Here is a 26,519-nt window from a genome sequence, read left to right on the forward strand (position 1 = left end):
AATGTTTTCTTCTGCAGATTGGCTTAAATGGGTAAGATACCTTAAATAAACCTCAAAGTTCTCTTGAGCTATTGCATTTCTGAATTGCACACAATTACATTCAGAGTCTGTATGTCATGATACATCAGGACAGAGGATCTTTATAGACAGTTGCTGTAACATTTATCATTACTTTGGTGTGTTGCAACAGCTGGGGTCTATATTTTTTTAAAATCAAAATTATAATGAGGTTAGAATCATCACTGCATACTTGTGGAACCCTTGCCACCTACATATTCTTCTCCACACTAAAAGAGTAACATTATTAGTCAGAGTGGCAGAACTCAATGGTGTGTGTTTATATATATAAGCACACTGCCTGTGGTAAATACCCTAATATTTTATTTTTCTATAAACATACTCCAACAAAAAAGCTTCCCATTACAGTGAAATCAGAGTCACATAAAGGACTGCATAATTTACATTGCTGCATGAATGGTTCTGGTTCTCACAGAATCACAGAATTGTAGGGGTTGGAAGTGATCTCCAGAGACCGTCGAGTCCGACCCCCCTGCCAAAGCAGCTCCCTAGGACAGGTCACACAGATCTCATGTTGCAGATAGAATTTTTAAGCTGCAAACTGGGTAGAAACTGGTGCAGTCATGTCTGCATTAAGTGTTTGGACAGCCTGAACTTAAACCTGGACAGTTTTGAATGTCTCTCTTCAATACATACAATGTACTGGAATAATTCAGGGTTTCTAGGAGTTGAAGTGATGATGTATATGGAGGAGGTTGGAGGTTTTTCTGTCATATAGCTGGGTGGTCATCTGTTGTGTGACAGAAATGGTCTTAATTTTTTATTTATTTGTGAGATAGACTTCTGCCAATCATTAGACTAAAAGAGGAGCTGGAAGACCCTTGGGAAAGAGTGGGACACAGCAACGTTCCAGGAGGCCCAAGGTTGTACACCTTTTACATCCATCCCTGTAGAGAGGGTGACTGCTGTTGATCATCAGTCCTTTGTACTACAGGGTGCAAAATCCTTCCTTCCAACTTAGGAGTTTGTATGTAGAGGTATATTCTGTGCACACATTATGTGTATTACAAACATAAATACTGTATATACATATGCTGAGTATAGTTCAGCACAATGGTGTTCTGATCTGGATGGAGGTTTTTATTATATATGGTTCTCCTAAGTGCAAAGTATTCAGATCCAGGTCTTGACCAGCAATGACATTACAATTTTCATTTAGGTACATTATGTGACTTTGAGCATTTCAGAGCCAAGAAAGGCTGAGGCCTTTCTCTTGTGCATTAAATTAATGACTGTAATAATGGACTTTCTTTGGCTTGGTTTCAAAGATTTGTGCATGGTAGAGATTTGGGAGTTACAAATACATTAAAACTATGTGGGTAGCGACTTTGGTTTGAGTTTAGCAATACATATTGGCTCTAGAAAATACAACTGTTTTTCTTCCAAGATCTATCCAGAAAGCTAACAACTTGCCCGTCCCAAGGTTTTGTAGAATCAGGCCCCAAGTGCCTGTTAAAATCAAACTTGATTTGGATAAATCATTCCTAATTTTAGCTGTAATACATTGCTTTGAGTCTACAGAGTGTGTCTGAGGGCATTGTAGCAGTAGGTTTTTTTATTTGTGCCAGTTGTTTTTTAACAGACACTATTTTAAAAATCTATAATAAAAGTATTTATTAGCAAATAAATATAAAAACCAGTCTCCCTAGGGCCAGGAGGGGCTTGAGGTGATAGCTGTTTTACCTTGCTTGTTTCTGGCAGTGATGTCAGGCAGTGCTATTTAATAAAACACAATTTCTTCAGGGGTGGGTTTTTTAGTCCTTGAAAATATTAACACTTATAATCCTGCATAGGTTAAGGAGTGAGTAGTGCACTGAAAGTTAAGTCCCAAGGATGTAATTGTAGGATTCTGGTTGTGTACTGCTTGCCCAGCCAACATGAAGAAGCAGGCACACTGAGAAGAGCATCGTTGGAGAAATTGGAGGGATATAATTGGGACATGCTGGCGAGATTGATGCAGACCAGACGTCTCTTCCGTCTTCTGCAGTGCCCCACATCACTTGATATTGCTCAGATATTTCTTTAAAATTATCCAAGTTGGAGTTTAACCAGGAAATAGGAATAAATTATTTGTATTGTAGAATTCCTCTGTATTTTAAAGATGCTTGCATTCAATGTTAATAATGAAGCTCCTCGTAGAGCTTGGTATATTGCTACTCCTTGTAACCTGCCATAAAGTCTCTACAGTCCAGTATGTGCTGATATACTAGAAAATGATGCATCTTGTTTATTAGTTCAATATCATCGAATAGCCAGGGGAGTTGATGCAGGAGGCGTTTTTACTCAGGGCTTGTGCCTGCAAAACAGCTCCAGCAGTGCCAGTGGGAGGTTATGCATTTCTGTCTTGTACAGTGAGAGCTAAGGAGAAATTTGTTTGATGTGCCTTCAAGTGAGCTGGGCTGGCTCAGCCTAAAGAAAAGAAGGCTGTGGGGGGACCTCATTGCAGCCTTCCAGTCTCTGAAGGGAGCAGAGAAACAGGAGGGGAATCAGCTTTTTAAAAGGGCAGACAATGGCAGGACAAGGGGGAATGGATTAAAACTAAAGGAAGGAAGGTTTAGATTAGATATTAGGGGGAAGTTTTTTACAGAGAGAGTGGTGAGGAGTTGGAACAGGCTTCCCAGAGAGGTGGTGGATGCCCTGTCCCGGGAGGTGTTCAAGGCCAGGTTGGATGGGGCCCTGGGCAACCTTGTGTAGATCCAGGCCTGGAGATTGGTGTCCCTGCCTGTGGCAGGTGTGTTGGAACTCTCTGATCCTTGGGGTCCCTTCCAGCGCAGACCGTTCTATGATTCTATGAGGTGCAAACACAGTGTGGAGGGGACTTGCTTTCTTGTGCATCATTTCCAGCAGCAGTGGCTTGGCAGACAAGTTTATTGGTACTTGCTACCAACTCTTGAGTCTTCTGTGTGTTTTCCAGGTATAGCTGGCTGGAATTCGTTCACGCGTTTTATTTGTTGGTGTAGAAGAAAGGAAAGCTGTTCCCTCACTCACTCACTGGTTTAGCTTGCCACAGTTCCTAAAGGCTGAAAAAGAAATGTGAAGGTAGCTTTGAACTACCTCAGTGGAAGAACTAAAAGGACTGAGCTGAATAATAGTTTTTAGGAGTTGTGCTGTTGCCTTGTTTGCATTTTCAGTGTGTTAAATGGGATTTTGCCTGCTCATACGAATTCTCTTCAGAAGCTAAAGCTATCAGCCTCCCATGTGGACACACATTTGAATGTGATTAGGGTACAGTTGAGTTACAGCTCAAGAAATCCCACTGCCCATCATCTTAGCTGCAACCACAGAGTAAGTGCATACTTAGCTTGTCCCGGTTGTGAAGGAAGAAGTCGTAGTTCAAGGCACAATGAAAGGTCTCTCAGATCCAGCTCAGGTGTCAGCTGGAGTCTCACAGCACAAGTTCAGTGATTAATTCTTAGGTCTGCTGATCTTACGTTTACGACACAACATAAGACAAACAAATTACACAGCAGAACTGTTGGACAGCACAATTCTTAAGAGGCTGAATGCAGTCTTTTAAGAGACATATAATTCCTGAAGAGCCCTTTCTGACTTCTTGGTTGGTACTACCTCATCAGATTCGATTTGCGACTTTGTGATCTTCATGTAGGGAAATGATGGCAGTCTAATTCTGAAATCTGCTTCCTGTCACTCATTGATGACAAAATGCACTGTTACCTTAGCAGTGCTACAGATCAGATCGCAGTAACATCAGTAGAAATGCACAACGTGTTTGCTAATAGTCCATAGAGTAGCTCGTGAACATTTGGCAGTTTCTTCTTCCCAGTTGCTTCGCGGTTAAAAGAGAATTTCCTCATTTGAGCTTGTCACTTCTGATGCTGATTCATCCTTTAATCTCTTCCAGCTTGCCACTTTAGAATTCCCTCCAAAAAAGCTCTTTGGAAACAAGGATGAACGAGTAATTGCGGAACGACGGAGTCACTTAGAGGTAATGCCAACTTTTTAACAGGGTTCTGTGGTGTATTTAGGTGGAGTACTCTCTGCTTGACCAACAGAAGCCATTCCCATATGGGTAAAGTTAAGTAGCCTGCTTGCAAGTATGAAGTTACTTGCTGCCTCATTTAACACAGGAGATGGCAGCAGTAGATTGCAGAGTAATGAAACATGCCTTAAAAAAATTAATCCCAGTTTAGTGAAAAAAAAAACATCTCTCCAGAGATATTCATAGGAGGTATGTTTATTTAAGGGAGAGAGGTTGTGGGTGCAGTAAGTGTTCACTGTAGACAGATGGTCTCTGTGCAAGACAAGATTAAAACAAAACATTGCTACTTTAAATGCAATTTGTTAGCTGAAGATTTACTATTTTATCATAGCTACTATATCCAAATATCTTGTGACAGAAGGAAAGCAATATTTAGGAATCTTTGAGCTTTATTTTGTAGCCAGCTTTCTGAATTTTTTTTTTCTTTCAATTAGTTTTAAGAATTAATTTTGTTGTGGGAAGGGTTATTGGATTCATGAGGGTTTGGTTGGGGTTTTTTTTGCTTTTTCTTCAGTGCTGTATGGATGCCATAATTTGGACTCCTATCCCACATTAGGTTTTTATATTTCTATATTGATGCATGTTTTATTGCAGCCTAGGGGGAGGAGTTGGGGTTTTGGGAAGAGAAGAGGATGTGTGAACAAAAAGTAAACCATACACCCTGCAACTATATTGTAGCCATATGGAGATTACCTGATCATGCACGGCATTAAGAATTAAATTCTTTGTAGAGCTAAAGTAGCATTAAGTAGAGCTTTAGAGAAATTAATATAAAAGAATGTTTCCAACTGGAATCTTTTCTTGCTTGTTTTGACTTTTTTTTTTCCCTCTACGTACTTCACTTTTTCTTTGATCTACAAACAAAACATCCTCCCACCGACTTTTGATGTCAGGCAGTCTTACATGTAGCACAAAATGTAATCTGTTTTTTGTTTCATGTCCTCTATAGAGGTCATGTTAAAGTCTAGTACTCAATTTGCATATTTTTGTACCAGTATGAAATTTAAGCCCTTAATCTTTCTGACCTTTCATTGATTTACTAAGAGATTTTATTGTAATGTTTCGAAATGTTAAAACTGCTGTCTGTAGTGATGCTTTGATCATGGTCATATATAGTACTTATTGCTCTCTATAGAACCTGTTTTTTTTAGCTTGAGATTTAATTGTATCTATTTTAACTAAATGAAGTCATAGAAACTTATATATTTTGCAAACCTAATAATGCCAGTAATAGATGACCATTGTTCATATGAATATGTTTTGCCATACTTGATAATCCTGATGAATCACTCACTGCTGGAGGAACTGAAGATCCCCCATGACTAAGGAAAGCTAGATGGAGGAAAAAAGAGGAGCCAAGCAAATCTTACCATCCTTGTTGTGAGGGATTTGATATGACAAGCTGGTCAAAACACCCTTATGTCTGGTTGTTTAATCGTGGTGTTTTCACTGTGTGTTTTGCAGTGGTTTGCTCTGGCTTTGCCAATGGCTGGAGAGTTTCAGCTAATACAGTGGCAATCTCCTTGGTGGAGCCTGGGAGAAACCAGTCTGATGGTTTCTGAAGTCATACAATGCTTTGAAAGCTCTAAGCACATCTTGAGTTATACTGGGAAAGTACTTGGCAGGCAGAGGAAGTGAGAGAGTGGAAGATGGCACAGGCACCACTTCTATTTAAAATGCTGTCTGTTACTGCCTTGTGGCTTTCAATTTGGTATGAACCTTGAACACACTTCAGTGGGCTAACCAGAAAGTAGCAAATGGATAGATTGCCCCAGCAAGGGACATGGTTTCTTGGCCTTTTGACTGTAGTGTTTTTCTTACGTGGGAATTCATTCATGTGAGGGCGTTAGTCCTTGGTAACAAGCAGAAACATGGCTTTTATTCACTTGGCTTTCATACCTGATCCTGTACTTTGATTTTCTTAATGTCCATTGCAATCTCTTTAAAGCCTCACAGGTGATGTGTTGTTATAGCTGTAGTATGCTATGCAAGCTTATTTGATTGTTCTATATGGTTAGTCAGGAGCTAATGAGCTAATACAGCATTAACATCCAGGCTAACAAAAACGTGTGTTCTTACCCAACGTCTGAGCGGATGTTGTTGACTAAAAATAGATGGTAGCCTGACGAATATCAGTCTGATAAGTGCCCTGAACATGTATTCTGTACTGTAAGATCATTAGTAGAGCTGTCATCCTGGTGGGAGATGAGAAAGAAACTGCTCTGCTCTTGCAGGTTCTACATTATGTCTTCACACATCTTGAATAGGCTGTGACTCCACATCATTTCTCCTGAATGTTTTAGATTGAAGTGGGTAGTGCAGTGTTAGCTAGTCCAGTGCTTTCCACAGGTTATCTCTGAGCAATACCAGATTGGGCTTTTTTATTTACTTTTTTTTTCTTTAAGTATGCACATAAATTAACTTTAAAACTTTGCAGTGTACGCCTGCCTGTATGAGAGATAAGACAATTTAATCTGTCATATCAAACAGCCCAACTAGAGTATTTGCTGGGATTAGGAGTTAGTTACTGAAATAGTCTTGCAGGCTCTGTTTCCTTACATCAGAACTAAATGGCAGCTCTCAGTCTGATCTGGGGAAATGAAGCAGATAGACTGGGAGTCATTGTAGGACCAAAACTTTTCTTCCCTGTAAATAAGCAAACAAGAATGAGAGTTGGTTCTAGTGCAGATATCTAAACTGTTACTTTACTTGACTCCATTTGGCGTAAATGAAGGAAATCTTCCTTGCACCCAATTATAGAGAGCTTTGTCCAAAACATCCTTTGCAGGACAATTTAGGAAGAGTTTGTCTTTTATTATGCATCACCTCCCGATTCTTGCCAAACAGGAGAAGTGCTGAGGACAGCAGGGAAGTTTGTGGCACTGTTGGAGGCAATCAGGGGGCCTGGCTGTAGGGTTTGCTTTGTTTGAAGATTGACATGCAAAGTTATCTTATTTCATATTGAGACTAGAAGTGGACATATTTCATTGTGATGGAGATGAAATTACTTGGGGTAAAAGACTCCAGAGTGCCCCCAGTTATGAGGATTGTTACTTAAAAATCACAATAAAGGCCAAAGTTTATGTAAAACATGAAGTTCCTGTATTTATCCTAGCTGGTCTGAATGCTTAATAACCCAAAGCTTCACAATACGTCGTTGATGATAAAAAACATTTTGTGTACATTTTTGTGTGAGACAAACCTGAGGAGAAGCCTTTGATCATCTGAGTGTGATGCCACTTTTCTTTGGTGTTTGTTTATGTAAAGTCTTTTGACTAATATCTTGCATTTCCATTAAGGTTTGGAAAAATAACGTGCAAGTTTGCGTGAAGGTTTTGCCTATACATCTTAAGAGAAAACACCTAAAATGTATTTAAAATTACCTATCCAAAATGTCCTATTGCAATCTATTAATTTAGTATTTCATCAGGGACCTGTTGCAGGGCAAAATTCTAAATTAATTGCTCTGCAGTCTAAAGACTGTAATTTCACTTCAGAGCCAACCTGGCTTGATTAAATCCGCCTTAAATGAAACAGCCAAGAATTCTTTTGATTAAAGTTAATGAATAGAAGTTAGTATGTATCTATCCTTTCATGCAATTAGAAATCAGTAGATAAGAGTATAGAATCCTTTCTAAAATAAAATCAGATTATGTATATTCCTCTCTTTTTCTAAACAAAAATTTTGCAAGGGAACATGATGCAGTGAATGTATCTGCTCTTAGTTTAACTGTAAAATGTCTTTTATTCCATGGTGGGTTGATACACCCGTGGATGAAAGTAAAAGGAAGTTTTCCTGAAATCCTACCTTCTTTGGGTACTGCATTTCTGTATCATATTATTCCCCTCATTATTTTTCTGCCTCTCCTGGATTCATGCTTTGGTGTAGTAATGGAGATTATTATTAGTCTCATTTTCCCATTGTGGAGCCAGAAAAAGTGGGCAGGAGTAAGTGTCTAAGCTGACGTAGCAGATTGAGTGGCATTTCTTACTCCTTGGTCAGAGAAGCCTTGCAGCCAAGGACCCACTATGCTTTCTTTTCTAGTTCTGCTGTCACCAGCATGCTTAGAAAAAAATGAATAATAAAAAATTGTTGTGCCTACAAAAGACCCAACAGGTTGTTGCTTAAATGAAAACAAAAACTCCCCCAAACCTCAGCATGTTTCCTTGGCTCTGTTTCCCATTCCCTACTCCCACCACTGCCTTTCCTCAGGTTGGTTTGGGGACAGCAAAGGGGAACACACAAAATTCCCCATCAGGGCTCCATCAGCAGACAGCAAAATGGTTGCTATAAGTCATGTTTTTCCTTTTGCTGCTACTTACAGAGCTCAGGGATGAAAGAATTCAAGCTGTAACAGTGTGGTAAAGCGTGCCTATGTCAGTTTTGTGGGAACACCTACATCTTCCTGGCATCATCTCTGGTTTTCTTTTTTCTTGGTACTTTGAACCTCTTTAGAAGATTGACATACTGAAATTATTTAACATTAATAATACAATTGTCCTTAACCTCCTCACTTCCTGATGTCTGCTGATGAGGTTTTCAGTGATAGGTGTTAGTGCAAGAGGCAGAAATAAATCCTCTATGAACTGCATAATTCAACTCTGCTCTTAACTCTGTAGAACTGGCTGGGGAAAGCATCATAAGCGCTGAACTGACTGAAATACCACTCTTAACTACAGTCAAAAGTAAGATTCTAAAATAAGACTCTTTAACTTAGAAGCCAAATGCTTTGGTTTGGTTTTAGTTTGTATTCTCACTTGAGCTCCTTCAGAAGATGTAATTTCTAGGTGGGGTTTTAACTGTGTATGTCTAGGGCTCTAAAGCTGGCCACTCTAACTTTCCTTTCTAAAAAGGAGATTCTGCTGGGTTTGCATGACTCCATTAATCTGATTCTTAAGGAAAACATGAAATAACGGAAATAGCACCTTTCCTTGAACTTGAAATAGTTTTTTAATTTAACTGTATTCTTAGTTTCAGAATCAATCAGCAAAAGAAACATCCGAGGAAAAAAATTAATCTCAAAATACTTGTTGACAAATTTGGGCAAAGAGAAGGTTTGAGACCTCATCTCTTGAGGTTTTCCTTCATGAGGGCAGAACAGTTGAGTCAGATTTTGGATGATTCATCATTTGAACATTCAGTGTGGATTTACATCCCACTGGCCTTTATTTCACAACATTGACCTGTTTAACCCAGACAACCTGCTTCATGGTGGTTACAGGTGAGTTGATACTTCTATTGCAAAAAAACCTGCCAAGTGGAGTCAGAGTTACCATTTCTGTTTGGTTTTTTCTTGACTCTGACTCCAGTTCACAAAGACCTACAGACCTTTCAAAGCTACTGATTATGTGTCAGTTCAAAGTGATTATTAAAAGGAAATTATTAGACTCCAGTATCAGCTTATGACAATGTCCCTAATACCAAAGCTTTTCAAGAAGAGCTTTAAAGCCAGCTGCTCACCAGCCTGGCTCTTGCAGATTGAATGTTTGCCTCTGACAGCGTGGTTGTAAATATTGCTCTTAGAAGCATCTCAGTGAGATGGACTTCAGAAAGTGTTGAGAATACATTTGGTAATCACTGAAAGATAAAATGAAGCTTTTTCTTCTGTCACAGACAGGAGTGCGCACTGGATATGACTGCCAGTGCAAAAGCAGAATGCTGCAAATGTCAGTGTTTGGCAATCCTGAAAATGATTGTTTCACCTCCACGGTCTGACCTGCAGAATGCTTCTTGGAATGATGGTTTTAACTTCCCACTAGAGGAATAGGGATGCAGTGGGAGCACGAATGAGCACAGGCACAGCCACAAAGCTAGGAGAAAGAGCCTGGGTGGTTGGGCCATACTGTGACTATCTACTCCATGCAATTCATGGCAGGGATCTCTTTCTAGATGAGGTGTAGTTAGTCTGCACCGAGCGCCTTTCATAACCTCCAGGAACCGTTTAAAATGTTTAAGAACAAAAATAACTGCTTTGCAACAACACCACTGAAGTCTTGCCTTGCCTGCAGACAGTCAGGCTTTGCAGCTAGCCATCTGAGAACAATTTCACAAGTCAGGTTCTCATCTTTCAGTGCTTTGCTGAGGCTGCCCAAGGCACCTGGCTTTTTTTCCTTTGAAACGGCAGCCCTCAAGGAGAAGTGCAGCAGCTCTCAGCAGCAAAGCATTTAATATTTCTGGTTTTTTCTTTTGGGTGGTGCAGCTTCTTGTGTGAGGCTCTGCTGGCTTCAAGAAGTGAATAAATACAACTAATTTTACTTATAGATTGCAGTCACTAGATACGCAGTCCTAATTTCAATTTACTTGTATGTCAGCAGTCGATCCCCTTTAAGTAAAATGGTAAGTTTTTTAAATAGCATAGACCCTCAGCTAGGCCCACAGCAAGTGCAAGACGTTATTCTTGTAGCAACAACAGCATTTAAAGATGGTCCTTTAGAATGGGTGAAAGCCTGAGCTTATTTTCTGGATGAGTTAATTTTAAACTGATCCAGCAGACTCCTGCATGCACAAGGGATGCAAAAGCATAAGCAATCCCTTGGCCTCATTTGCTCAAAGTCAGTGCCTTACTCAAGATAAAGTCTGAAACCCTGATTTGCAAAGTTTGCTAGAGGAAATTTTACATACTATATTTACCCCTTTACAATAATTTTGGCATTTCTTTCTTTAGGTGTGCAATTTCATATCCCTACCTAAAGTATTTTATCAGAAAAGATCCAGTTATCTCCACTACAACAAAAAATTAAGTGGGATGTGCATTTCAGAGGCCTTTTTTGTCTTCCTTTCCTTCTTAGAAATTTCAGAGTATCAAGAAAATAAGGAGGGATGTTTATCATGATTTACTAAAATTCAGAATATGTGACAGCATATATTTAAACTCCCGTTCAGCTCCACATCCTAATGTGCTGTCAGTTCAGAACACGTTTCCCTGCATCCTCCTACAAATAAAGCTTTGAAGCTGTGTACCTTTGTTGGTCTCCAATAATGGTTCTCCACACTCAGGTGTGAGCAGATAAATAAGGGGGAACACTCAACGAAGGACACTGGGTTGAACTCAGCACTATCCCTTTTGAAAGCGAGCGTATCAATCATCCTCCAGCATCTGATTTCACCAAGGGATGGTGCATGTCAGGTGCTTTGGTAGCTGTTTGCCAAGGCCACTCCAGCAGACGACGCACTGTCGCTGCTGGCCCGGGGTGCAGGGTAAATTCAATCCCGTTGTTGTTCTTTCTCAATAGACTTTGATGGGACTTGTTTTGAATGGTGCTCCGGTGAAAGGATTGGTTTCCTTCACTAGTCAGGTCTGTGTTTAATCTGGCTGTTGACTTCCAAAGACGACTCTCATTGATAGAGCACCTGTAAATCACAACCCTTGCTGCCTTCTTTATTTTTCCCCCCTCCTGCCAGCCTAGAATTCAGTTTTCATTGGAGCTACTTAAAGCCAATAACTATAAGGATTTTAGCATGCAGGCATTGTAAGAAATATTAAGTCCTGTGGATTTTATATGAATTTCAGGCAGAATAAGATTGTAATTTGGGATGTAGACTGACTTCAGAAGTTAATTCAATTGATGCAGCATAATAGTAATTCAACGTAATGTGCTCATGCCATTAGACTTGCACAGAAAAACGCTCTAAATAACTATAATGAATAGTTTGGGTTTTGAAAACCTAGGAGAGCAATTTCACCTTGAATCATAACTGGCATCTCTCAGAATGCTTGTACATTACGAAAACTCAAAAAGGTGTATGGATTCAAGAAAATTTCAGTGCTGCCCTGGGGAAAATTAAATTTTAGTGGCACTCAAACACTTCTGGAGATGCAGTGGTAAAATCTGTTTTCACCTGTACAGCTATGGAGGAAGCTAACTCTGATGCAAGGGATCTGCATTACATTGTGCATAAAAACATAGGGAGGGTTTCCCAAGGGCTAAAAAAATTTAAGTTCTGGCTTATTTAAATGGAAGGTAGGTGCTTAAAGAGCTTGATTCTTCCCTATTTAGTTTCCACGTCATTTAGGTACCTCTAAACATGCCCAAAGGAATGGTATGTACAGTATTGCTGCTTTTCTCTCTGGGTTAAGTCCATCACCAGCACACTGCAGCAGTGTCCATGTCACTGCAGTGGCAAGAGAATGAGTTTCAGCCTCTCAGCTACAAAACAGTTCAGTTTTGTAGCTCCAACAAAAGCAAAGGGCTGTCTGTACCATCAAAGTAAAATTGTGTCTTTATAGATCCAATATTTGCAGCTTCACATTTGGGCACTATATAGGTAAATCTGCTCACTAACAAAAGGGCTACATGAAATTTTTGGTGGGAGTTTGCATCTCCTTTCCTCTGGTTTCTTAGCAGACAAGTTCAGCCTAACAAGTCAGGAGTTCACATACACATATCACAATCCAATTTGCAAGATATTTTCTAGTATATTAAAAAAAATAAACAACAACCTCACATAATTTACCATAAGCATATTACTTGTGCTGAGGGAAGCCAGTAAATCCTGGTTTCTTAGCAATCATCTCCATCCTGCTTTCCTCCAGTGGTAACTGGATGTTTGTGCAGGCAAATGTGTCAGTTTGACAGAGGTGTGCCTTGGTGTGGCTGCTGGTGTGTGCTGTTCCTGGCTGTAGAATTACAGGGTAAGGTGATACTGATTGGGAAGTTTGTTATCTATTTATATATTTATTTATTTCAGGCTTTTTTTTTTCCTTTTAATTCCCCAGTGACTACTAGACATTATCCATAAACAGCCTTGCTTCTGATTAGGCCTAATCAAAGTGAACAGGAAGGGTTTGATTAAAACGAGCCCATACTTTATTCTTGGCTTGTGTAATGTGAAGCCAGTTAATCCAGCCATGAGCCTAATTAATGTCTGCCAATCTGAAGCAAATACCCTCACACCTCCCTGCTTAATATTATGACTAACACGGCGGTGACTCATCATCTCCAAACGTGGGAATTGGTCTTTACTCTCTAGAAAAATCTCTCTGTGCTCATGCAAGTCACGTGTGACTAGAGCAAGGTCTCTGGTACCTATGGCATCGATAATGTCCTGGAGGCATTTGTTAGCTCTGACTCCTCCAGGAAGCTTTGCACAACTTGAACAGGGTGTAGTAATGCTGTAGTTTTTGTCAGGAGAACTCAGCCATCCCGGTCTTCCGGCAAAAGATACCGGCCCAGGTGAGCATGTCATAATTGTAGAAGCTTTCTCTCCAATTTTTTCACAGAAATAAGATCCTTCAGGCACCAGGCAGCCTCCCAGGCACTAAGTGTGTTTTCCATTGCTATGAAATCACAGCTGCACAGAGTAACCTAAGGGTATGTGCAGGAGATTATGCGTATGGATCCAGAGGTGACCTTGGTTTCTTCCCAAAGGGCTTGAAATATCACTTGAGATATTAAGTATCACATGCTGTCTTGCTCACATATTTTGCTCAAAACCGCTTTATGATACGTCAAGGTGTTAGGGAAAGGAATTGAAGCTCCATGTTTTCTTTGTAAAAAAAGAAAACCCCACAGAAGACCAAAATGTTTCTGAGCTAGCTACATTTGGTGAGTAGAGAGTTGATCCTGACGTTGAATGGCTGGAGGTAAAGATGTTAGTCATAGTCTTTGTACTGTCACTGTCTTTTCAAGTGCCTGTACCCCAAAGCAATGCTGCCTCATATCTTACACTCTTGCTATCTGCCAATTCTTTCCCTGCTTGCTCATATTTAATAAATCCCAAAATGGATCTGAAACTACTTTTAGAGAGCTATCAGAGCATTAGGCTGGCAATTACTCACTCCTAATTAGCTAGTTTAGCCTCCGGTGGTTCCTAAGGGAAGGGGAGGTGGCTGTAGAGGCAGGCGCAGGGCAGAAGCTTAGCTGTGGTGAACTGAATTGTGATACGGAGGGGTGAGCTGTACTTGCAGAGTGCAGGAGGAGCCTGGAGCCTGTTGGGACCACTGCCTGGAGAAAACACCTTGGTTTGGACAGCTTGAATACTGCTCGTTGTGCAGTGTTGGGATATTTGGCATAAGAGAACCTGCTCTCTTGAAACTCAGTTCGTAAAGACACTTCCTGTGCTGTGGCTAATGGCTTTTCTTGTCCTCCACACCTGCCACAGGTAATCCATCCCTGCGTGGTATTTGAGATGTGGTCTGTGTCCTGGATGAGGCAGAGCTGCCTTAGCTTGCAGCCTCTTCCCCAGGGGTTCCTGTCTTCTGTGCTCTCCCAGCAGTTACTTAGGCTCCAGCCCCAGCTTTTACCACCCCATACAGTGTATGAATTCCCTCTGATTTATGCCAGTAAGAAAAAAAAAAAACCAACCAGAAGGAAGAAGCAGATCCAGTGAGAGGCTTGAATCCTTTTTTTCACAGGAAGATGTATGGTCCCTTCTCATCAGATGCTGTATATACATCACCCCAAACGGGCCCCTTTGCCAGCCTGAACTCTCTATGGGACACCATCCTCTGTCAGTGCTGTTTAAGCTGAGCTGGTTTTGGTTTTGTCACTAGAGACAGCAGTTAGTGACGATAGATGGCACTTCTGCAGTGCTTCATATTTGAAAAACCACCCTGAAAGTCATTTTTGTCTCTTCAAGACACCAGTGCAAAGGTCCAGAATAGAGGAAGCTGGCTGATTTGTGAGAGGATCCATTTCCAAATGTTCTGTTTCCTTTGCATATGCCCAGTGATCTCTTCCCAAGAGACAGAGGCAGGAGATGCTCTCCCATTTCTGCATTACAGCAGGCTCCCTTGGAATCCCTGAGCAGATCCTTATTTCTGTGATTCCAGATTAGAAGCAAAGCATGGTCCTGTCTCCTTGTTTTGGGCTAGAGTCTTCCTTGGGAAGACCTTACTTTGTGAATACCTAATTGTAGCACGATGTGGCTTTCCCGAGTAGGGGAATGCACTTCAATCTGTCTCTCTTAGTAATCAGATCCTGGCCTATAGAAAACAGCTGTTGATACCTGCCTGTGCTTTGCTCTATGAATAATTCAAATCTAGATTTGATTTAAAGCTTGCAACACTTAACACTAGTTAACAGAATAATTACGTGATTGGTGCTGAGAGAAACTAGCAGCTATATTAAAGGGAGAGAGGAGCCAAGTTAGATGAGCAAGTTAATTAGTCCTGCCTCTGCCACCAGTGACCTTCTGTGACCTTGTGGTAAAGCTTTTGACTGTCATGTTGATGTGTAGGTGTTGAGAGGGGGATATTGTTTCAAAGAAAAGAGGCTATTGTTTCAAAAGAATCCCCAAAGCCTTGGAAGGTTTATCTTATTAAAGTTTTTGGTGCTTTTGCTCCACCAAATTTTTTATTGTTTTATAACACTAATTTTAAAGTGTTATTTAAAATGCTGACTTTTTAAGGAAGTTGCCAGAAATAGCAGTATGATAGTTTCTTTGCTTTCTGGAAGTCCCAGAGTTGATGAGTTTTTAAACAGACCAGAGTTTAATGAAAAATCCAATTCTTGCTAAGCTCTGCTATTGGTCTCTGAGGCTGTAGCTGTTTGTAATGGATTGTGAGAACAATGTCACTGAGCTGAATTCCTGTTTAATATGCCAGAATTGAAAGGATGATAAGAACACTTCCACATTCCAGAAAGCTTTTTTGATTGTAATAACTTTAAATTATGTTATGGATTTATATTAAAATGTATAAAATTATGATGTCCCCACATCGCGAAGTAGTGCGAAAATCATTAGAATGACTTTGCTGTGCTGATGGATTGAGGACAAGCTGAACGCTGGCCTACCGCTAAAAAGGTGAACCCTATTAAAATTATTTTTAATAAGCTTTTAAAATGGATCCCATTTTGCTATTCACATCATTAAAAGGGAGGGGGAAGGCTACTCAAACTAGTAAGTTAAAAAATGAAACCTCACAGCACTTCCTCTGGTCTTGTTTCATTTGCTTGGACTACAAAGTTAAAGCTTGCATATGCAACTGTCATAAATTTTAAGTTAAAGGCCACAAAGGTTGTAATGTGTGCCAAGAGGGCAAACCCACTGCTTTTCCTAGTTTGGATTTTTTTAACCTGGCATTCAATCCTGAAGATTTTTGTACGTGCCAAAAGTATTTCCATTCTCTGAGCTGTTACTCATGAGTGTGTGTTTACACCATGCTGCCTACATGCTCAGTGTGTAAGTTGCCATCTTACACCCCTGTTACAGTGCCAGGATCCCATGCCCTCACACTGAAATATTCCAAATTTTATAATTATATATCTTTTCCAGCAAACCAGCAACATAGCAGGTTGAACGATATCAGTGAAATGAAGCTCTTAAGTGCATTTTGAAGAACACTGATTACCAGACTAAATAATCCAGAACAAATGACTGGAGTTTTGAAAGGCTAACATACGAAAGCAAGTGATAAAAACAAGCCTTTTGGAATATTTGCAGTGGTTATCTTGCTTATTCCTTCCAAGGTAATCATGCAAACCTAGCTGTAATGTAGTGCTTTGCATAGTACCAGCAATGATTTAGATGCTGTTGGTGAGGTGCTGGTAGGAAGGCAGAGCACAGCTTTGTGTGAAACCTGGATGTGTTTCTGTGAAGGCACCCTGAGCTTGCCAGTGCCTGCTAAAGCATACGGGGATTTTTTATGGGAGCACATCAAAAGGTACCAGCGTGCTTCCCCACCTAGTTTTAACTCAGCACAAACAACATTCTGTAAATAAACTCCAATCTGCTGCTGGAAATGGGTTTAATAGAAAAGCTTTGCAAATCGCTCTCCCCCTTCCTACTGAGGCCTGACAGAGGAGATCCTTTCATCTAGCTTTGCTCCCGCTCCAGCAGCTTGCAGTGGCTTCCTGGGTTGCAACAAACTCCAGGCCAGCTCCCTTCTGGATCTCTGAGACAAAGTTTTTTTTGCGTCATCTCTGATGCTTGGTGTACCAAGCTGTGCTCTAGCTTGCTGTGACCCTCATCCTCTCCTTATCCCATCTGAATTTGGAAAGCATCTTTCCAGACCTGGGTAAGGAGCACTCTTCCTTTTCTCATGTTGCTTTCTTTGGCCTTGTCGTCTGCATCGCAGCCAGCAGGACAGCGCAGTGTTCCCCCTTACTGCTTAGATACAGCTCGTTAATTGAGGCATATGCTTGTGGTGTGAGCAAGCACTTCTACCATCAGTCACTGCTTCCCTCACTATGGGACTTAACTCCTAGCCAGCATATCTGGGCAGAGTAGCCTTAATTTCACCAAAGCAACAGTTTCTTTGTGTCAAGGGCATGTCAGCTCTATACAGAATCACACAGAATCACTAGGTTGGAATAGATCTTTAAGATCAAGTCCAACCATTCCTGTCCTATGCTCAACCATATCTCTAAGGTCCTCATCTACCCTTTTTTAAACACACACAGGGATGGTGACTCAACCCCCTCCCTAGGCCGCCTGTTCCAGCCACTGACAACTCTTTCAGTGAAGAATTTTTTCCTAACATCTAATCTGGCCCTGCTCTGGCACAGCTCAGTGCCATTTCACCCTTGTCCTATCTCCTGTCACCTGGCTGAAGAGACCATCTCCCACCTCTCTACAACCTCCCTTCAGGTAGTTAGTTGTAGGTGGTGATAAGGTCTCCCCTCAGCCTCCTGTTCTCCAGGCTAAACATCCCCAGCTCCCTTAGCTGCTCCTCATATGATTTGCCCTCCAGCCCCTTCCCCAGCCTGGTTGCCCTTCTCTGTGTTACTACGCTAACACATCAGCATTGCAAACAAGGACAAGTGCAGATATGGGATTTATAAGAGGGCTGATTTGCTCTAAGGTGGTAGTTGAAGAGCACGAAATGCCAAGCCATATGGCTGGAAACCTTTGTAAGAAGTGAGATCCATCATAATCGGGTAGGGTCTGTTTGTTGCCATATGCACAACAATCTTCTTGGTGTTCAAAGAATCTGATATTCACTGAGTGACTCCAGTGCTCAGATACGGCAAAATCATATCTACTATTCCTAATGTTTCCCTTGTCAGATAAGTATACACCTCTAGCAGAGGAGGTGTTTTTTTGTTCTGACATTAGAGATATTGTCCCGAAACAATGAGTAATGGCTTTGCAGGAAAGACGTGACAGTCCGTTACCTGGCTGTATGTACCAAGGTGAACACAGTAGGTCTTGTAGTGTCTCCAGCAAGAAATTTGGTACCTTTGAGCCTTTGGTAATCATAAACTGGAATTACTGCAGTAGCTTTCAGCATGCTGCTGAAACTCTAAAAGAATGCCACATTTTATATTTGATTTTCTTCCATATTCATCCTTCAGGCATTACTGGGTTGGGGCTTTTTTTAAACGGCCCTATTTTGTGAACTAATTATGACAAATGTTGATATGACATCTGTTGCTCAGTTTAAATTACCTCTTAGTCTGTTGGAATTAATCTTGAAGGCATTTTTGTAATGAATTTTTTTTTCCTGAACATTAATACAACCTGTGGGAGATCTGAATAGGGAAAAAAAAAATCCCCCAACCTTGCCAAGAGAATAGCTTATGTGCCAGCTGTGCTTTTTTTGGTTGTTTTTTGTTATCCTGCTTTCTGTGATATTAATACAGCTGGTTTCCAAGGCACTTAAACAGATAACAGGTTGTAGTATGGAGGAATTCTCCTAGAGAAGAAAGTGAGTAATGAGGACTGCTTCCTGAACAAACCACATCCATGTCCCAAAAGCACAGGAGATTGTGCTGCTCTGTCTTGCAGATATATTTCCTGCTGCATCCAAGATTAGGGGATAATTTCTTGTTATCTTTGTGTAGTCTGTAGCAAAGGAGTTTATTCCTGTGCTCCGTATGTGATTGATACAAGAGATACCCCTATCTCTTACAACTGTTTGGGTGATAACAGGTACTGCTGTAGCACCTGCCTGATCAATGTTTTACCTGCTGTGTTTCATTCAGAAAGTGATGAATGTGACTTACTAAATCATGCTAAGTGATAGTAACCATTCATCCCATATGTGAAGGAAACTTCATCCGGTTTGTGAAAGCTAACTTAGTGTTAATCTGCAAGTACACATAGATGCAAGTCACATGGTTGTTGGCGAATAACTTTTGGGAATGGGAATGGGAATGCTTTATGTGTGTAAGACTTATAAAAAATAAGTAAAAATTAAGAGGGCAGCTCAGTGTAAAGGTGCTGGCAGGTTTTGAGATCATATGGGAGCCAGGCAATCTTTCTACAGATGGCCTTGATCAAAACAAATCCTTTTTGATGCAAGGATTGTGGAGGCTTGATGAGGGAAAGACTTCCAAAGTCCTTTTGTGTCCATATGTAGTGAAATTCCTGCAGAATGGATTTGAGGTTTGCAGCTGCTATAGTGTTTGATAATGCTAGACGGCAGTATTAGCAGGTCATGATTAGCAGAAAGCATTACATGACTACAGAATAAACCAGACAGCATCACACAAGCACAGAATCAATGGTTACTAAGCTTGGCAGGGGAAGAAAGTAGAAAATAACTTTTTTCTGCTTTTCTTGAGCCTAATACAGACACTTCAGTAGGCCTGTTTTATGGATTGATTTAAATGCTGGTGGTTATTAAAAGGACTTCTCACAGTCCGTGGAGATGTTGTTGTGTTAGTTTGGTTTCTTTTTATACCACTGTTCATTTAAATTTTCAAAGTGGCTGTGATGAGTTTGAGTAAATCTAACAGCATTCTGCGTGTCTTCCTGCAGAATTACCTCAGGAGCTTTTTCTCTGCAATGCTGACGTCTCCATCGTCTCCGCTGCACATCGATAAAGTGGGGCTGACGCTGTCAAAGCACACGATCTGCGAATTCTCACCCTTCTTCAGGAAAGGGGTTTTCGACTATAGCAGCCATGGGACCAGCTAACTTCTGTCCTGAGGCTCTCGTGCCAGAGGAGCAGAGTTGAACTTTGCCTTTGCTTTTTTGTGGCGTGAGAGAAATGGGGGGAAGCAGAAAAGAAAAGGTATCTTCTTCCATACCTGGGAAGTTGCATCAACATGCCTCCACCTAACGACCGCTGCGCCCCAGTGCTAGCTGTGTCCTCTACCAGCTCTCTCCTATCAGTGCCTGCGTTTTCCTGGTGTGGGGTGGACAGATGTTCTGTTGAATTTGCTCTGTTAGTACAAAGATTCTGACTCGAGCTCTGTTTGAATCTGCTCCCCAGCAGCAGTGCTTCCTTTGTGTTTGCTCAGACAATTTGCCCTGGTGGGGCAAGAGCATCTCACCTTTTCTGTGTGTCATGCTGACAGAGAGTTTCTGAACGGCCTTTCCCTTTCTGTCCAAGCTGCTCCTTAAAGAACATTTCCTCTTTGGTTTCCTTACAGCAAGTTGTGTCCTTTAAGGTGTAATGCTCATGCTCCACTGTTATTTCTTTCCCCCCACCCCATCCCTCCGTGCCCCCCACTCCCCCCAACACACATTTTACCTATTTAACTGTATAATTGTATAGTTTTCCTCAGAAGAATTAAAAGGCCTGGGTAACTTGAATGTTTACAAATAAAACCCCAACCTATGCAGCAGAAAGAATGTAATTTAAGCCATGTAAAAGTCTTCCACACTTGGTTGTTTTGAAGCAGGATGAATCGCTTGCTGTTAATTAAGAAGCAGAGGAAGCAATAGTTGCTGAAGAATGCAGTCAGCGTCTTTTCACATCTTCTAATTACCAGGACTGTAAGCAGCTGCCGTGTGCTGTACAAAGCTGGGGGCTATGCATAAAGCTAAATGCAAAGTGCTATATTTTTGGGTTTGGACAAAGAAATAATAGCATCTTCACAATAATATAACACTGTAAAACCCAAGTTTTGTTTGCATTGGTTAAAATTTACAGGATTTGACTAGTAGTACTTTAATATTACTCAGGGCTCGTTCAGACTTGCACTTGTATGTACAGGTAGAAGTCATTTTATATTGCAGCAGATCCAAAAATTTATCTAGGCTGTGACTGGGATTAAGTACATGTACATGGAAATGTATAATTGGTTGTATAAAAACCCCAATTGGAAGAACAACTTGTGGTTATTAAAATGTATAATGAAAGGTAAGTTTTTGTGTGCCATTTGTTACAAGTGGGAAACGTTATTTGTGAGTTGCTGTCATTGACCAGCAGTAGGTCTTGGTAATCAGACTGTTTCACGTTGTGGAAAATGATTATTAAAAACTAAAGTAACAACACTGGTGCCATTTTTATTTCATGCCCTGAATTATAGGAATGGTAATGTTTTACATGTAATATGATGGATAAAGGTAATGGGGTTCCATTACTAAGCCTATCTTGCTGCAATAAGCATTTCTAATTTAAAGAAGGGAAAAAAAAAAAGGGGGTGAGGGGATGGTAGAGGGGGAGCCCAAACCTGAATGGATTATTTAAATGATGAGAGGATTTTTATTATTTTGATTCTTTTCAGTGAAAATAAAACTTAGGGTAAAATTTCTAAACTACTGGAGCCCTTTTATCATCAGGGTAGACTTCAAAGTCTTTGGATTCATTTAATTCTGACTTGGACATCTTAATACCCAAAATTAGGGACCAGGTTTTTAAAGCTAAGCATTCCCATCAAAAGTGTTAATTCCCATACTGGTTTTCTACTGTGTCCCAGCCATTCACAGTCCTACCATTTGTGTTTCATGACAGGGACTCATCTTTGTGATCCTCACCATGCCCTGTGCTTGCATTATCATAGAATCACAGAACAGTTTGGGTTGGAAGGGACCTCAGAGATCATCTAGTTCAACCCCCTGTCATGGGCCAGGACATTGCACCCCTCTCATTTCTCCCAGGGCCTTTCAGGGCACATATTGCCTTGACCATGTCCTCCCTCTCTCCTCCAACACCCTGTTGTTGGCTTTACTTGTGCTTCCTGAAGCAGAAGGTGCTTTCTGGGTTCCCATGGCGAGCTGCTAACTGGAGTTTGATATTGCTCTAAATGTTACTGGAAGATTGGTAACTTCACCCGTCTGTATTTACCCTCATGGCCCATTATAGAGGCAGAAATCAAGCATGGTATTGCTGGTTTTCATACTGACCTGGCAACTTTGACCCTAAATCTCACTTCAACACCACAAAATACCTTCTGTCCATCCTTCTCTTGGCCTGCTCCCCCTCCTGCCTCATTGTGATGCAATATGAAGAATTTATGCTTAAGAATTTAAAAAAATGAACTTCACATAACTGTAGAGTGTTATTTCCTGTGTGCTGTTTCTATGAAAGGACCTGGAAATAGCAGGCTGGTTTATCTGCATCACAGACCCCTGTTCTGCACATGCCCTAGCTGAAAAAAACCTCAGCAGTGCCAACCACTCTCCCGTGACAAGCAGAACAGAGCCTGATGAGTGGAACTCCATCGTGCCACACGGTGAACGCTGGTCTACAAGGAGAGTTGAGCACACAGGACTCCCAGAGGTAAGTCCCAAGCTTCTTGTCACTTTGGGTTTGGTAAATCTGTTTTAAGAGAAACTCAACCAGACAGAGAGTTATTTTTCACATGAATTTAGAAGAACGCTCGTACTCATTTCTTGTCTACCCTACAAATTAATTCAGGGAATACCAGATGCTCTAATGGTACAAACCTGCCAATAAGGTGGCTAATTTATGTTGGCTAGTTTATCTGGCCTGCAGTGTTAGATGTATACATTGCAAATAACAAAGTAAAGCCTGATTAATCACTCAATTTAAAATGTCATCAAGTTAGAAGCTACAGAAATGCAAGTGTAAGCATGCAATTAGGACCACAACCCCAGGCTACTGGTTTTTCCCACTTTCCTATGTATCCTTCAGTGGTACCCAGAGTTCAGTCAATGGCTGTGAGCTTAGGCTAGACTAACAGGCATTTTTTATTAATGTCATCAGTAAAAATACAATGGCACTTAATAACCTACAGTCTTTAAATCCAGATTTCCTAAGTCTTCAATAGAAGCTGAGATGCATGTCAAAAAGCTGACATGCATGTCAATTATTAGCCATTTTCAAGATGTTCAAACTGCATTTCTGTAAAGATATCCTCAGGCTCTGAATTTCTCTATAAACTTTATTTTCAAAATACTGGCAGTTTCAAAACCATTATGACAGTCATCTCCAGGGCTCAGACAGGGTTTTTTTTCAAAGTGCCTCTGTAATTGAGCTTGTGGGCTTTGCATCAGCAAAGTCCTTGAGCAAAACCGTAACTTTTGTATTGGGACTATTTATATTTCAAGCAAAGTATGTATTTAATTGCTTTACTGAACTGGGGCCATCATTCCTACCCATGTAACTGAAGCTGTGCCACCATTTAAATCACCAAACCACTTGGCTGATACTGTCACTGACCCTCCAACAATTCTTCAACAGTTGGGATATACAAAGGAGACCAAGAAGCACACTGAAGATGGTGCTGGGCCATATTTCTGTGTGACAACTTGGTCAAGATGCAAAAAAAAACATTGCCCAGTGGTTTGGCTTTGACCCCCCCCTATTCCTTTAACTGGAAGTGCCTTTCCTCTGGATATGCAGCTTCTGATAGGGAAGAGGTAGGGCAGCCCACCGAAGCATTACCACTGAATGTCTCCTGGCAGCCTCCTCGCATGCCTGTACTGGACTGTGATAAAGCATGACATTTCATGTGCTGCTGACTCACTGCTTCATCTCTTCTTCACTGAAGCCCCAAAATTGGAAGAAATTAATTATTTTTACCTTAGCAAGATTCTTATGTCTACCTTTGGTGTGTTTTCTCTGCTAGATCCTGGGGAAGAGGGGGAAGTTAGATAAGCTCAAGAGCAAAAAGGTGTTGGCTTCCAACCTTGTCATGGGAAACATGTTCCTTTACTGAAAAGTCTTCATGAGCAAATTTGGGTCGGGTAGGCTCTGAGATCCAGTTAAAGGGTTGAAGTCCTGCGATTTTCTTGGCACTGAAGTGAGTATACTGGATCCTCCCACCTCTCTACACCCTCCTTTCAGGTAGTTATAGATAGTGACAAGGTCTCCCCTCAACCTCCTCTTCTCCAGGCTAAACACCCCTAGCTCCCTCAGCTGCTCCTCACAGGATTTGCCCTCCAACCCCTTCCCCAGCCTGGTTGCCCTTCTCTGGACTCGCTCCAGGACCTCAATGTCCTTCTTATGGTGAGGAGCCCAGAACTGGGCACAGCACTCAAGGTGTGGCCTCACCAATGCCAAGTCTTGGCAGAAAATCCTAGCAGCAGTATGGGGAAGCCCTGCTTCTCTTTTCTTCTTTAAAATTTGATTTTCTTCATAGACACTTACATTTTACTCCAGTGTCAGCTACCTGTAGCACAGCTTGTGTGTGCACTCACACAGTTTCGGCAGTGTTTTTGTTGTTGTTTTTAAGAAATAGGTCTTAGAAAAACAAATAGGTCTAAGAAAAAAAGTGTACAGGCATTTTCAAAGTCCTTCTTGGTTCCTTTTGAAAGCTGCTTCTGTTTCCTCATTACAGCTTTGTCCAAATGGCTTTTTCTCATTCTTTGTGAGTTTTTTTTATTATTTCCTTTCTGTTTTCTTGGTTTAGAAGAATGTGCTGGGAAGAATTGAGGAAAAGGGAAACCCTTTATTATCTGAAAAGAGGTGATTATCTCATCATCTTCTGATCTAGCGAAGTGGAACACAAGTTTTTCATCTTTTCTACATATTTTGGGCTTCTGAGCCTTCAAAGGTCTCGGCTGCTACAACTTTTTGGGGCGTTACTGTACTCTTTCATGATCATTCCTATATTATTTTCTGCTGCAATTTACATGTGACAGAAACCTTTCTTCAAACGACATGTTTGAGGAGAGGGAGCCTTCTACTTAATAATACCTCCTTGTTTTGGTCAGGAGGTCTTTGTGAGACTCTGCCTTTTGTCACCATCCTTGCCCAATAGTGTATTTTCTCCTTGTTAACCTGTTTTACTGTAGCCTTGAGAAGGGGATTGCCTCTGTAGTACTCTGTTTTTCTGTTTCCTTAATTATATGGATTGGAGGTCACCAACTGAAGCCAGGTTTTGGTCAGGTTCTGCAAAAATTAACGTTACTGATTTTTTGGCATTATGGACTACATCAGAAATCAGAATCTGAAAAATGGGGGAGGAGGGGAGAAAAGAATATTATGACAAATATTACTGTGTCACCTGGGCAATCTTGTGTGTTTTCAGGACTTCTACATCGTGGTTACCTTTTATTCCCAGGCATGGATAGCTTGGAGACGCACAGGTTGGAAATGGTCGCTTTTCATGATGCAAATGAGCATCTTGGTAACGAGAGCGTCAGAAATTGTTCCAAGGAAACTGAAACCATCTGTCTATCAAATCACCTGTTGTTCTCACTGTGTTCAGCAGGAGACAAGGTAATGCTCTCCTACTGAAAATGCAAGCTGTGGCACACTTCCATCCATAACCACCTCTAATTCTCATCATGTTGGTATCTGAGCAACAGGGGAAGAGCCCTGGACAACGTGGGGGCAATGCAGCCCTCTGAAAGGTTAGTGTAAGACTGTGTGAGCAATTAGATACTTATCTCAGTTTGTCCTCTGTTCAGATCTGTCCACTTTTAAGCTTGGAAGTGTTCATTAGTGTGGTGTGGATAAAAGAAATTACTGGTTCTGGGAAGCGAGTGCTTCCAGGAGGTGTGGGGGACGGCCTCTGTGCTCTGACATGAAAGGGTTGTTCAACAGCGTGTGAAATCAGACTCTTGGACAAGCTTCCAAGCTGCCCAAGTGTATTGATTCTGGCACCTGCTTTCATAAGCAGGTGCTCAGATTTATGTGTCCAGATGAAGTTACCTATTAACATCTTAATTATGTGCCAGGCTTTGGTGTTATCTGTTGAACTTTGTTCATGGTTTCTCTCCCTTCTTTCCCTCCACCCCCTCATTGTGACATGGGGCAAGTGCAGGGAATGGTCGTTTTGGTCAGTTCCTCATGAGTTGTTTTCCTTCTTAGCAGGGCTGGGGGGCATTCCTCACACTCTTCCCTGCTCCAAGGTGAGGTCCCACCCGCAGGAGACAGTCCTCCATTAACTTCTCCGGCATGAGTCCTTTCCCACAGGGCTTCAGCTCTTCATCAGCTGACCCATTGTGGGTCACTTCTATGGGGTGCAATCATAGAATCATAGAATGTCTCTCAGGCCCAGACTTTTTCTCCCCTCTCCTGTCCCTCTCCCTCTCCCCACCTGCTCCAGGACACCCGCTCCACCATGGTTGTCTCCATGGGCTACAGGGGCATCTTTCTCTCCAGTGCCTGGAGTACCGCCTTCCTCCACGACCTTCTTGGTGTCTACAGAGTTTCTTAAATCTTCTCACTCCCTTCTCTGGTGGCAAAAAGCGGCTGCTTGGGGTTTTTTGGTTCTTTTTCTCTTAAGTGTGATTCACAGGGACATAATGACCATCATTGATGGGCTTGGCCTTGGTCAGTGGCAGCTCTGGCCTTGAGCCCCAGTTGGTGTTTATTCTGTCAGGCCTAGGGAAAGCTTCTAGTAAATAAGAGCATCCTTCAGCGTAGCAGGCTGCATGTGCAAGAGGGTTTCGCTTTTCCCAGTCTTTTGT

The 26,519-nt window shown here is 41.3% G+C and overlaps 1 protein-coding gene across 1 annotated transcript in view; it reads left to right on the top strand.

The window, feature by feature from the left end:
• KIF16B (kinesin family member 16B) overlaps positions 1 to 20,401 on the top strand; it is a gene marked incomplete at its 5' end in the record, with an annotated part of 145,166 nt that extends 124,765 nt beyond the window's left edge. The window contains 2 exons of the mRNA XM_084261636.1: positions 3,941 to 4,024; positions 19,725 to 20,401. Of these exons, the coding sequence (XP_084117762.1) occupies positions 3,941 to 4,024; positions 19,725 to 19,883 (243 nt within the window). The 3' untranslated portion in view covers positions 19,884 to 20,401. The remainder of the gene's footprint in view (positions 1 to 3,940; positions 4,025 to 19,724) is intronic.
• Positions 20,402 to 26,519: the final 6,118 nt, after the last annotated feature.

This window comes from Gallinula chloropus (genome assembly GCF_964237585.1).
Source record: "Gallinula chloropus genome assembly, chromosome: 3".
In the NCBI taxonomy this organism is placed as follows: Eukaryota; Metazoa; Chordata; class Aves; order Gruiformes; family Rallidae; genus Gallinula; species Gallinula chloropus.